The sequence below is a fragment of the Oncorhynchus kisutch genome, unplaced genomic scaffold (genome assembly GCF_002021735.2).
Source record: "Oncorhynchus kisutch isolate 150728-3 unplaced genomic scaffold, Okis_V2 Okis09a-Okis19a_hom, whole genome shotgun sequence".
Lineage (NCBI taxonomy): Eukaryota > Metazoa > Chordata > Actinopteri > Salmoniformes > Salmonidae > Oncorhynchus > Oncorhynchus kisutch.
Window position 1 is genome coordinate 7,864,446 of NW_022261985.1, and position 11,818 is coordinate 7,876,263.

An 11,818-nucleotide genomic window follows, 5' to 3' on the forward strand; every position below is an offset into this window, starting at 1 on the left:
ACTGTCTGATTGAGGAGAGGCCATGTACTGTCTGGTTTAGGAGAGATGAGGAGGAGAGGCCCTGTACTGTCTGGTTTAGGAGAGATGAGGAGGAGAGGCCCTGTACTGTCTGGTTTAGGAGAGATGAGGAGGAGAGGCCATGTACTGTCTGGTTTAGGAGAGATGAGGAGGAGAGGCCCTGTACTGTCTGGTTTAGGAGAGATGAAGAGGAGAGGCCATGTACTGTCTGGTTTAGGAGAGATGAAGAGGAGAGGCCATGTACTGTCTGGTTTAGGAGAGATGAGGAGGAGAGGCCCTGTACTGTCTGGTTTAGGAGAGATGAGGAGGAGAGGCCCTGTACTGTCTGATTGAGGAGAGGCCATGTACTGTCTGGTTTAGGAGAGATGAGGAGGAGAGGCCATGTACTGTCTGGTTTAGGAGAGATGAGGAGGAGAGGCCCTGTACTGTCTGGTTTAGGAGAGATGAGGAGGAGAGGCCCTGTACTGTCTGGTTTAGGAGAGATGAGGAGGAGAGGCCATGTACTGTCTGGTTTAGGAGAGATGAGGAGGAGAGGCCATGTACTGTCTGGTTTAGGAGAGATGAGGAGGAGAGGCCATGTACTGTCTGGTTTAGGAGAGATGAAGAGGAGAGGCCATGTACTGTCTGGTTTAGGAGAGATGAAGAGGAGAGGCCATGTACTGTCTGGTTTAGGAGAGATGAGGAGGAGAGGCCCTGTACTGTCTGGTTTAGGAGAGATGAGGAGGAGAGGCCCTGTACTGTCTGGTTTAGGAGAGATGAAGAGGAGAGGCCATGTACTGTCTGGTTTAGGAGAGATGAGGAGGAGAGGCCATGTACTGTCTGGTTTAGGAGAGATGAAGAGGAGAGGCCATGTACTGTCTGGTTTAGGAGAGATGAAGAGGAGAGGCCATGTACTGTCTGATTTAGGAGAGATGAAGAGGAGAGGCCATGTACTGTCTGATTTAGGAGGGATGAAGAGGAGAGGCCATGTACTGTCTGATTTAGGAGGGATGAAGAGGAGAGGCCATGTACTGTCTGATTTAGGAGGGATGAAGAGGAGAGGCCATGTACTGTCTGTCTGGTTTAGGAGAGATGAAGAGGAGAGGCCATGTACTGTCTGATTTAGGAGGGATGAAGAAGAGAGGTGATGTTTGTTCATGTGTGTGTGTGTGTGTGTCTGTGTGTATGTATGTGTGTCTGTGTCTGTGTGTCTGTGTGTGTGTCTGTGTGTGTGTCTGTCTGTGTGTGTGTGTGTGTGTCTGTGTGTGTCTGTGTGTGTGTCTGTGTGTGTGTCTGTGTGTGTGTCTGTGTGTGTGTCTGTGTGTCTGTGTGTGTGTGTCTGTGTCTGTGTGTGTCTGTGTGTGTGTGTGTCTGTGTGTGTGTGTGTGTGTGTGTGTGTGTGTGTGTGTACACTCACTCCTTGAGGTCTCGGAGCTGTTCGAAGTCCTGTGGCTTGGTGAAGTCTGGGTCATGAGCCAACAGGTGGATCATATAAGGAACCACATACTCTGGTAGGAGAGACACCAGCTTATCTATGGAGGGAGAGGAGGAGAGGAGGGGAGAGGGGAGGAGGAGAGGAGGGGAGAGGGGGAGAGGAGGGGAGGAGGGGAGGAGGGGAGAGGGGGAGAGGAGGGGAGGAGGAGAGAGGGGGAGGAGGAGAGAGGGGGAGAGGAGAGGAGGGGGAGAGGAGGGGAGAGGGGGAGAGGAGAGAGGAGAGGAGAGAGGGGAGAGGAGGAGAGGAGGGGAGGGGGAGAGGAGAGGAGGGGGAGAGGAGGAGAGGAGGGGAGAGGGGGAGAGGAGAGAGGGGAGGAGGAGAGGAGGGGAGGGGAGGAGAGGAGGGGGAGAGGAGGATAGGAGGGGAGGGGGAGAGGAGAGGAGGGGGAGAGGAGGGGAGGAGGGGAGAGGGGGAGAGGAGAGAGGGGGAGAGGAGGATAGGAGGGGAGGGGGAGAGGAGAGGAGGGGGAGAGGAGGGGAGGAGGGGAGAGGGGAGAGGAGACGAGAGAGGGGGAGAGGAGGAGAGGAGGGGAGGGGGAGAGGAGGAGAGGAGGGGAGGGGAGAGGAGAGGAGGGGAGAGGAGAGGAGGGGAGAGAGGAGAGGAGAGAGGAGGAGAGGAGAGAGGGGAGAGGAGGAGAGGAGAGAGGGGGAGAGGAGGAGAAGAGGAGGAGAGGAGAGAGGGGGAGAGGAGAGAGAGGAGAGAGGGGGAGAGGAGGAGAGAGGAGGGGAGAGGGGAGAGGAGAGAGGGGGAGAGGAGAGGAGAGAGGGGGAGAGGAGGAGAGAGGAGAGGAGGAGAGTAGAGAGGAGAGGAGGGGAGAGGGGAGAGGAGAGAGGGGGAGAGGAGGAGAGAGGAGAGGAGGAGAGGAGAGAGGAGAGAGAGGGGGAGAGGAGGAGAGGAGAGGGAGAGAGGAGAGGGGAGAGGAGGGGAGAGGAGAGGAGGGAGGGGAGGAGGGGAGGAGAGAGGAGGAGAGGAGGGGAGGGGGGAGAGGAGAGAGGGGGAGAGGAGGAGAGAGGAGAGGAGAGAGGGAGAGGAGGAGAGGGGGAGAGGAGAGGGGAGAGGAGAGGGGAGAGGGAGAGGAGAGGAGGGAGGAGAAGGAGAGGAGAGGGGGAGAGAGGAGAGGGGGAGAGGAGAGGAGGGAGGAGAAGAGAGGAGAGGAGGAGATGAGAGGAGGGGAGAGGGGGGGAGAGGAGGGGAGAGAGGAGGGAGGAGAAGGAGAGAGGGAGAAGGAGAGAGGGGGAGAGGAGGGAGGAGAAGGAGAGAGGGGGAGAGGAGAAGAGGGGAGAGGAGGGAGGGGAGAGGAGGGAGGGGAGAGGAGGGAGGGGAGAGGAGGGAGGAGAGAGGGGAGAGGAGAAGAGGGGGAGAGGAGGGAGGGGGAGAGGAGGGAGGGGAGAGGAGGGAGGGGAGAGGAGGGAGGAGAGAGGGGGAGAGGAGAAGAGGGGGAGAGGAGGGAGGGGAGAGGAGAGGAGGGGAGAGGAGAAGAGGGGGAGAGGAGGGAGGGGGAGAGGAGGGAGGAGAAGGAGAAGAGGGGAGAGGAGGAGAGGAGGAGAGAAGGGGAGAAGGAGAGAGGGGGAAGGCGGAGGAGGAGGAGGAGGAGGAGGAGGAGAGAGCGGGAGAGAGGAGGAGAGCAGAGGAGAGGAGGAGGGAGAAGGAGAACGGAGGGGAGGAGGAGAAGGAGAGAGGAGGGAGAAGGAGAAAGGAGGGGAGGAGGGAGAAGGAGAGAGGAGGGAGAAGAAGGAGAGGAGAGGAGAGGAGGGAGAAGGAGGGGAGAGGAGAGTGGAGGGAGAAGCAGAAAGTAGGGGAGGAGGGAGAGGGAGGAGAGGGGGAGAGAGGGGAGGAGGGACTTAGTAAGATTTCTGTCCTGATGTATTAACAGTGGGGTTGAGTCGTGGGTTGAGTCGTGTCCTGATGTATTAACAGTGGGGTTGAGTCGTGTCCTGATGTATTAACAGTGGGGTGGAGTCGTGGGGTTGAGTCGTGTCCTGATGTATTAACAGTGGGGCTGAGTCGTGTCCTGATGTATTAACAGTGGGGTTGAGTCGTGGGGTTGAGTCGTGTCCTGATGTATTAACAGTGGGGCTGAGTCGTGTCCTGATGTATTAACAGTGGGGTTGAGTCGTGTCCTGATGTATTAACAGTGGGGTTGAGTCGTGTCCTGATGTATTAACAGTGGGGTTGAGTCATGTCCTGATGTATTAACAGTGGGGTTGAGTCGTGTCCTGATGTATTAACAGTGGGGTTGAGTCATGTCCTGATGTATTAACAGTGGGGCTGAGTCGTGTCCTGATGTATTAACAGTGGGGTTGAGTCGTGTCCTGATGTATTAACAGTGGGGCTGAGTCGTGTCCTGATGTATTAACAGTGGGGTGGAGTCGTGTCCTGATGTATTAACAGTGGGCTTGAGTCGTGTCCTGATGTATTAACAGTGGGGTTGAGTCGTGTCCTGATGTATTAACAGTGGGGTTGAGTCGTGTCCTGATGTGTTAACAGTGGGCTTGAGTCGTGTCCTGATGTATTAACAGTGGGGTTGAGTAGTGGGGTTGAGTCGTGTCCTGATGTATTAACAGTGGGGTTGAGTCGTGGGGTTGAGTCAGGTCCTGATGTATTAACAGTGGGGTTGAGACGTGTCCTGATGTATTAACAGTGGGGTTGAGTCGTGTCCTGATGTATTAACAGTGGGGTTGAGTCGTGTCCTGATGTATTAACAGTGGGGTTGAGTCGTGTCCTGATGTTTTAACAGTGGGGTTGAGTCGTGGGGTTGAGTCGTGTCCTGATGTTTTAACAGTGGGGTTGAGTCGTGGGGTTGAGTCGTGGGGCTGAGTCATGTCCTGATGTATTAACAGTGGGGTTGAGTCGTGTCCTGATGTATTAACAGTGGGGTTGAGTCGTGTCCTGATGTTTTAACAGTGGGGTTGAGTCGTGTCCTGATGTATTAACAGTGGGGTTGAGTCGTGTCCTGATGTATTAACAGTGGGGTTGAGTCGTGTCCTGATGTATTAACAGTGGGGTTGAGTCGTGTCCTGATGTATTAACAGTGGGGCTGAGTCGTGTCCTGATGTATTAACAGTGGGGTTGAGTCGTGGGGTTGAGTCGTGTCCTGATGTATTAACAGTGGGGTTGAGTCGTGTCCTGATGTATTAACAGTGGGGTTGAGTCGTGTCCTGATGTATTAACAGTGGGGCTGAGTCGTGTCCTGATGTATTAACAGTGAGGTTGAGTCGTGTCATGATGTATTAACAGTGGGGTTGAGTCGTGGGGTTGAGTCGTGGCCTGATGTATTAACAGTGGGGTTGAGTCGTGGGGTTGAGTCGTGTCCTGATGTATTAACAGTGGGGTTGAGTCGTGGGGTTGAGTCGTGTCCTGGTGTATTAACAGTGGGGTTGAGTCGTGTCCTGATGTATTAACAGTGGGGTTGAGTCGTGTCCTGATGTATTAACAGTGGGGTTGAGTCGTGGGGTTGAGTCGTGTCCTGATGTATTAACAGTGGGGTTGAGTCGTGGGGTTGAGTCGTGTCCTGGTGTATAACAGTGGGGTTGAGTCGTGTCCTGATGTATTAACAGTTGGGGTTGATTCGTGTCCTGATGTATTAACAGGGGGTTGTTGTTACGGTCCGGTTCACTAACCGTGGGCCAGGGGGTTGTCATGTTACAGTCCGGTTCACTAACCGTGGGTCAGGGGGTTGTTGTTACGGTCCGGTTCACTAACCGTGGGCCAGGGGGTTGTTGTTACGGTCCGGTTCACTAACCGTGGGCCAAGGGGTTGTTGTTACGGTCCGGTTCATTAACCGTGGGTCAGGGGGTTGTTGTTACAGTCCGGTTCAATAACCGTGGGTCAGAGGGTTGATGTGTGGTCATGTTACGGTCCGGTTCACTAACCGTGGGTCAGGGGGTTGTTGTTACGGCCCGGTTCACTAACCGTGGGCCAAGGGGTTGTTGTTACAGTCCGGTTCACTAACCGTGGGCCAAGGGGTTGTTGTTACGGTCCGGTTCACTAACCGTGGGCCAGGGGGTTGTTGTTATGGTCCGGTTCACTAACCGTGGGCCAGGGGGTTGTCATGTTACAGTCCGGTTCACTAACCGTGGGTCAGGGGGTTGTTGTTACGGTCCGGTTCACTAACCGTGGGTCAGGGGGTTGTTGTTATGGTCCGGTTCAATAACCGTGGGTCAGAGAGTTGATGTGTGGTCATGTTACGGTCCGGTTCACTAACCGTGGGTCAGGGGGTTGTTGTTACGGTCCGGTTCACTAACCGTGGGTCAGGGGGTTGTTGTTACAGTCCGGTTCACTAACCGTGGGCCAAGGGGTTGTTGTTACAGTCCGGTTCACTAACCGTGGGCCAGGGGGTTGTTGTTACGGTCCGGTTCACTAACCGTGGGCCAGGGGGTTGTTGTTACGGTCCGGTTCACTAACCGTGGGCCAGGGGGTTGTTGTTACGGTCCGGTTCACTAACCGTGGGCCAGGGGGTTGTTGTTACGGTCCGGTTCACTAACCGTGGGTCAGGGGGTTGTTGTTACGGTCCGGTTCACTAACCGTGGGCCAGGGGGTTGTCATGTTACAGTCCGGTTCACTAACCGTGGGTCAGGGGGTTGTTGTTACGGTCCGGTTCACTAACCGTGGGTCAGGGGGTTGTTGTTACGGTCCGGTTCAATAACCGTGGGTCAGAGGGTTGATGTGTGGTCATGTTACGGTCCGGTTCACTAACCGTGGGTCAGGGGGTTGTTGTTACGGTCCGGTTCACTAACTGTGTGTCAGGGGGTTGTTGTTACAGTCCGGTTCACTAACCGTGGGCCAAGGGGTTGTTGTTACGGTCCGGTTCACTAACCGTGGGCCAGGGGGTTGTTGTTACGGTCCGGTTCACTAACCGTGGGCCAGGGGGTTGTTGTTACGGTCCGGTTCACTAACCGTGGGTCAGGGGGTTGTTGTTACGGTCTGGTTCACTAACCGTGGGCCAGGGGGTTGTCATGTTACGGTCCGGTTCACTAACCGTGGGTCAGGGGGTTGTTGTTACGGTCCGGGTTCACTAACCGTGGGCCAGGGGGTTGTTGTTACGGTCCGGTTCACTAACCGTGGGCCAGGGGGTTGATGTGTGGTCATGTTACGGTCCGGTTCACTAACCGTGGGTCAGGGGGTTGATGTGTGGTCATGTTACGGTCCGGTTCACTAACCGTGGGTCAGGGGGTTGTTGTTACGGTCCGGGTTCACTAACCGTGGGCCAGGGGGTTGTTGTTACGGTCCGGTTCACTAACCGTGGGCCAGGGGGTTGATGTGTGGTCATGTTACGGTCCGGTTCACTAACCGTGGGTCAGGGGGTTGATGTGTGGTCATGTTACGGTCCGGTTCACTAACCGTGGGCCAGGGGGTTGTTGTTACGGTCCGGTTCACTAACCGTGGGCCAGGGGGTTGTTGTTACGGTCCGGTTCACTAACCGTGGGCCAGGGGGTTGTTGTTACGGACCGGTTCACTAACCGTGGGTCAGGGGGTTGATGTGTGGTCATGTTACGGTCCGGTTCACTAACCGTGGGCCAGGGGGTTGTTGTTACGGTCCGGTTCACTAACCGTGGGCCAGGGGGTTGTTGTTACGGACCGGTTCACTAACCGTGGGTCAGGGGGTTGATGTGTGGTCATGTTACGGTCCGGTTCACTAACCGTGGGCCAGGGGGTTGTTGTTACGGTCCGGTTCACTAACCGTGGGCCAGGGGGTTGTTGTTACGGACCGGTTCACTAACCGTGGGTCAGGGGGTTGATGTGTGGTCATGTTACGGTCCGGTTCACTAACCGTGGGCCAGGGGGTTGTCATGTTACGGTCCGGTTCACTAACCGTGGGCCAGGGGGTTGATGTGTGGTCATGTTACGGTCCGGTTCACTAACCGTGGGTCAGGGGGTTGATGTGTGGTCATGTTACGGTCCGGTTCACTAACCGTGGGCCAGGGGGTTGTTGTTACGGTCCGGTTCACTAACTGTGGGCCAGGGGGTTGATGTGTGGTCATGTTACGGTCCGGTTCACTAACCGTGGGCCAGGGGGTTGTTGTTACGGTCCGGTTCACTAACCGTGGGTCAGGGGGTTGATGTGTGGTCATGTTACGGTCCGGTCCACTAACCGTGGGCCAGGGGGTTGTCATGTTAAGGTCCGGTTCACTAAACCGTGGGCCAGGGGGTTGTTGTTACGGTCCGGTTCACTAACCGTGGGCCAGGGGGTTGTTGTTACGGTCCGGTTCACTAACCGTGGGCCAGGGGGTTGTTGTTGATGAATTCCCGTCTGATACTGATGTTCTTGAGCAGACACTGTCTGGCGTGGGCCCTCCTCTCCTTGACCGGGTCTTTGGCACACAGCGAGAAGACGGCCAGGTACTCTAATGGGAGGAGCAGCTTGACCAGAGCCAGGTGTAACTTCTGGGCAAAGATCTGACGCACCTGGTAACACTCATCCTGCAGGAGACCACAGAACACTTCAACAACAAGGACAGAACACTTCAACAACAAGGACAGAACACTTCAACAACAAGGACAGAACACTTCAACAACAAGGACAGAACACTTCAACAACAAGGACAGAATACTTCAACAACAAGGACAGAACACTTCAACAACAAGGACAGAACACTTCAAGGACAGAACACTTCAACGACAAGGACAGAACACTTCAACAACAAGGACAGAACACTTCAACAACAAGGACAGAATACTTCAACAACAAGGACAGAACACTTCAAGGACAGAACACTTCAACGACAAGGACAGAACACTTCAAGGACAGAACACTTCAACAACAAGGACAGAACACTTCAACGACAAGGACAGAACACTTCAAGGACAGAACACTTCAACAACAAGGACAGAACACTTCAAGGACAGAACACTTCAACAACAAGGACAGAACACTTCAACGACAAGGACAGAACACTTCAACGACAAGGACAGAACACTTCAACGACAGAACACTTCAACAACAAGGACAGAACACTTCAAGGACAGAACACTTCAACAACAAGGACAGAACACTTCAACAACAAGGACAGAACACTTCAACAACAAGGACAGAACACTTCAACAACAAGGACAGAACACTTCAACAACAAGGACAGAACACTTCAAGGACAGAACACTTCAAGGACAGAACACTTCAAGGACAGAACACTTCAAGGACAGAACACTTCAACAACAAGGACAGAACACTTCAACGACAAGGACAGAACACTTCAACGACAAGGACAGAACACTTCAACGACAAGGACAGAACACTTCAACGACAAGGACAGAACACTTCAACGACAAGGACAGAACACTTCAACGACAAGGACAGAACACTTCAACGACAAGGAGAGAACACTTCAACATCAAGGACAGAACACAACAAGGACAGAACACTTCAACAACAAGGACAGAACACTTCAACAACAAGGAGAGAACACTTCAACGACAAGGACAGAACACTTCAACGACAAGGACAGAACACTTCAACGACAGAACACTTCAAGGACAGAACACTTCAACAACAAGGACAGAACACTTCAACAACAAGGACAGAACACTTCAACAACAAGGACAGAACACTTCAACAACAAGGACAGAACACTTCAACAACAAGGACAGAACACTTCAACAACAAGGAGAGAACACTTCAACAACAAGGAGAGAACACTTCAACAACAAGGAGAGAACACTTCAACAACAAGGAGAGAACACTTCAACAACAAGGACAGAACACTTCAACAACAAGGACAGAACACTTCAACAACAAGGACAGAACACTTCAACAACAAGGACAGAACACTTCAACGACAAGGACAGAACACTTCAACGACAAGGACAGAACACTTCAAGGACAGAACACTTCAACAACGACAGAACACTTCAAGGACAAGGACAGAACACTTCAAGGACAAGGACAGAACACTTCAAGGATAAGGACAGAACACTTCAAGGACAACGACAGAACACTTCAAGGACAACGACAGAACACTTCAAGGACAGAACACTTCAAGGACAGAACACTTCAAGGACAGAACACTTCAAGGACAGAACACTTCAAGGACAGAACACTTCAACAACAAGAACAGAAAACACAGAAATGTTTCCTAAAGTCCCACCCTGACAGAAACGTGTCCTAAAGTCCCCACCGACAGACAGTCTTACAGAAACGTTTCCTAAAGTCCCACCCTGACAGAAACGTTTCCTAAAGTCCCACCCTGACAGAAACGTGTCCTAAAGTCCCACCCTGACAGAAACGTTTCCTAAAGTCCCACCCTGACAGAAACGTTTCCTTAATGTCCCACCCTGACAGAAACGTGTCCTAAAGTCCCACCCTGACAGAAACGTGTCCTAAAGTCCCACCCTGACAGAAACGTGTCCTAAAGTCCCACCCTGACAGACAGTCTTACAGAAACGTGTCCTAAAGTCCCACCCTGACAGAAACGTGTCCTAAAGTCCCACCCCGACAGAAACGTGTCCTAAAGTCCCACCCTGAGAGAAACGTGTCCTAAAGTCACACCCTGACAGAAACGTTTCCTAAAGTCCCACCCTGACAGAAACGTGTCCTAAAGTCCCACCCTGACAGAAACGTGTCCTAAAGTCCCACCCTGACAGAAACGTGTCCTAAAGTCCCACCCTGACAGAAACATGTCCTAAAGTCCCACCCCGACACACAGTCTTACGTTGATAACCAGCCCACAGAGTTGGAACTGTTCCGGTGTGATGATGTCATGGTAAACCGGTTCCTGGGCCAGCTTCATGATGGCTCCTCCTGCTGCCAGACGCAGACGAGACATGTCTGATTTACTGCGGGAGGAAGAGGAGGAAGAGGAGAAAGAGATGAGTAATGAGCATGAATTACTATTTTGTAACCTATCCCCCCCCTCCCCAAAATGCAGTTAGCCTGACCGCTTAACCAACGACCTCTAATCCCTAACCTTCAACACCTGACCCAGAGGTCTCCCTCTGAGACCAGCATGGCTGACCTCTGACATCTACATACCTGATCTTTTTCTGTTCTGTGAGGTCTCCCTCTGAGACCAGCATGGCGGACAGCAGTCGGAGGGTGGAGTTGGCCGATTTAGACTGATTGTTCTTCATACCGAGGAGCCAACGCACCAACAGCTTAATGGCCTGCACCTGGGGAGGAGAGACGGAGAGATCACACATTATACTTCCAACAGCATTCTACTCCTGGGGAGGAGAGAAAGGGAGAGGGGGAGGACAGAGATAGGGAGAGGAGAGTAACTCAGTTGGTAGAGCATAGTGCTTGAAATTGCCAGGGTTGTAGGTTTGAGTCCCACTGGGGACCAGTGTGGGGGGGAAAGTATTTTGTCAAATGTATGACCTCACTACTGTAAGTCACATAAAAACATCTGCTGAATGACTAAAATGTAATGTAGAGGCGGAGGAGAGAAGCGAGGGACAGAAAGAGAGAGAGGCGGAGGAGAGCGAGGCAGAGGAGAGCGAGGGACAGAAAGAGAGAGGCGGAGGAGAGAAGCGAGGGACAGAAAGAGAGAGGAGGAGAGCGAGGGACAGAGAGAGAGAGAGGAGGAGAGCGAGGGACAGAAAGAGAGAGGAGGAGAGCGAGGGACAGAAAGAGAGAGGAGGAGGAGAGAGAGGAGGAGGAGAGCGAGGGACAGAAAGAGAGGAGAGATATGTATAGAGTGTAGTTACCTCAGGAGAGATATGTATAGAGTGTAGTTACCTCAGGAGAGATATGTATAGAGTGTAGTTACCTCAGGAGAGATATGTATAGAGTGTAGTTACCTCAGGAGAGATGTGTATAGAGTGTAGTTACCTCAGGAGGAGAGATGTGTATAGAGTGTAGTTACCTCAGGAGAGATATGTAGAGTGTAGTTACCTCAGGAGAGATATGTATAGAGTGTAGTTACCTCAGGAGGAGAGATATGTGGAGTGTAGTTACCTCAGGAGAGATATGTATAGAGTGTAGTTACCTCAGGGGGAGAGATATGTATAGAGTGTAGTTACCTCAGGAGGAGAGATATGTGGAGTGTAGTTACCTCAGGAGGAGAGATGTGTATAGAGTGTAGTTACCTCAGGAGAGATATGTATAGAGTGTAGTTACCTCAGGAGGAGAGATATGTATAGAGTGTAGTTACCTCAGGAGAGATGTGTATAGAGTGTAGTTACCTCAGGAGAGATATGTATAGAGTGTAGTTACCTCAGGAGAGATGTGTATAGAGTGTAGTTACCTCAGGAGAGATATGTATAGAGTGTAGTTACCTCAGGAGAGATATGTATAGAGTGTAGTTACATCAGGAGGAGATATGTGGAGTGTAGTTACCTCAGGAGGAGAGATGTGTATAGAGTGTAGTTACCTCAGGAGGAGAGATATGTATA

General features: G+C 52.6%; 1 protein-coding gene across 1 annotated transcript in view; it reads right to left on the minus strand.

Annotated features, from left to right (window-relative positions):
• Nucleotides 1–10,888, minus strand: part of LOC116360586 (sister chromatid cohesion protein PDS5 homolog A-like) — a 52,628-nt gene extending 41,740 nt beyond the window's left edge. Inside the window, exons 1-4 of the mRNA XM_031815455.1 lie at nt 10,458–10,888; nt 10,138–10,261; nt 7,708–7,912; nt 1,415–1,529 (exon numbers count right to left, since the gene is read on the minus strand). Coding sequence (XP_031671315.1) covers nt 1,415–1,529; nt 7,708–7,912; nt 10,138–10,261; nt 10,458–10,624 — 611 coding nt within the window. The 5' untranslated portion in view covers nt 10,625–10,888. The remainder of the gene's footprint in view (nt 1–1,414; nt 1,530–7,707; nt 7,913–10,137; nt 10,262–10,457) is intronic.
• Between the last annotated feature and the right edge of the window lie 930 nt (nt 10,889–11,818).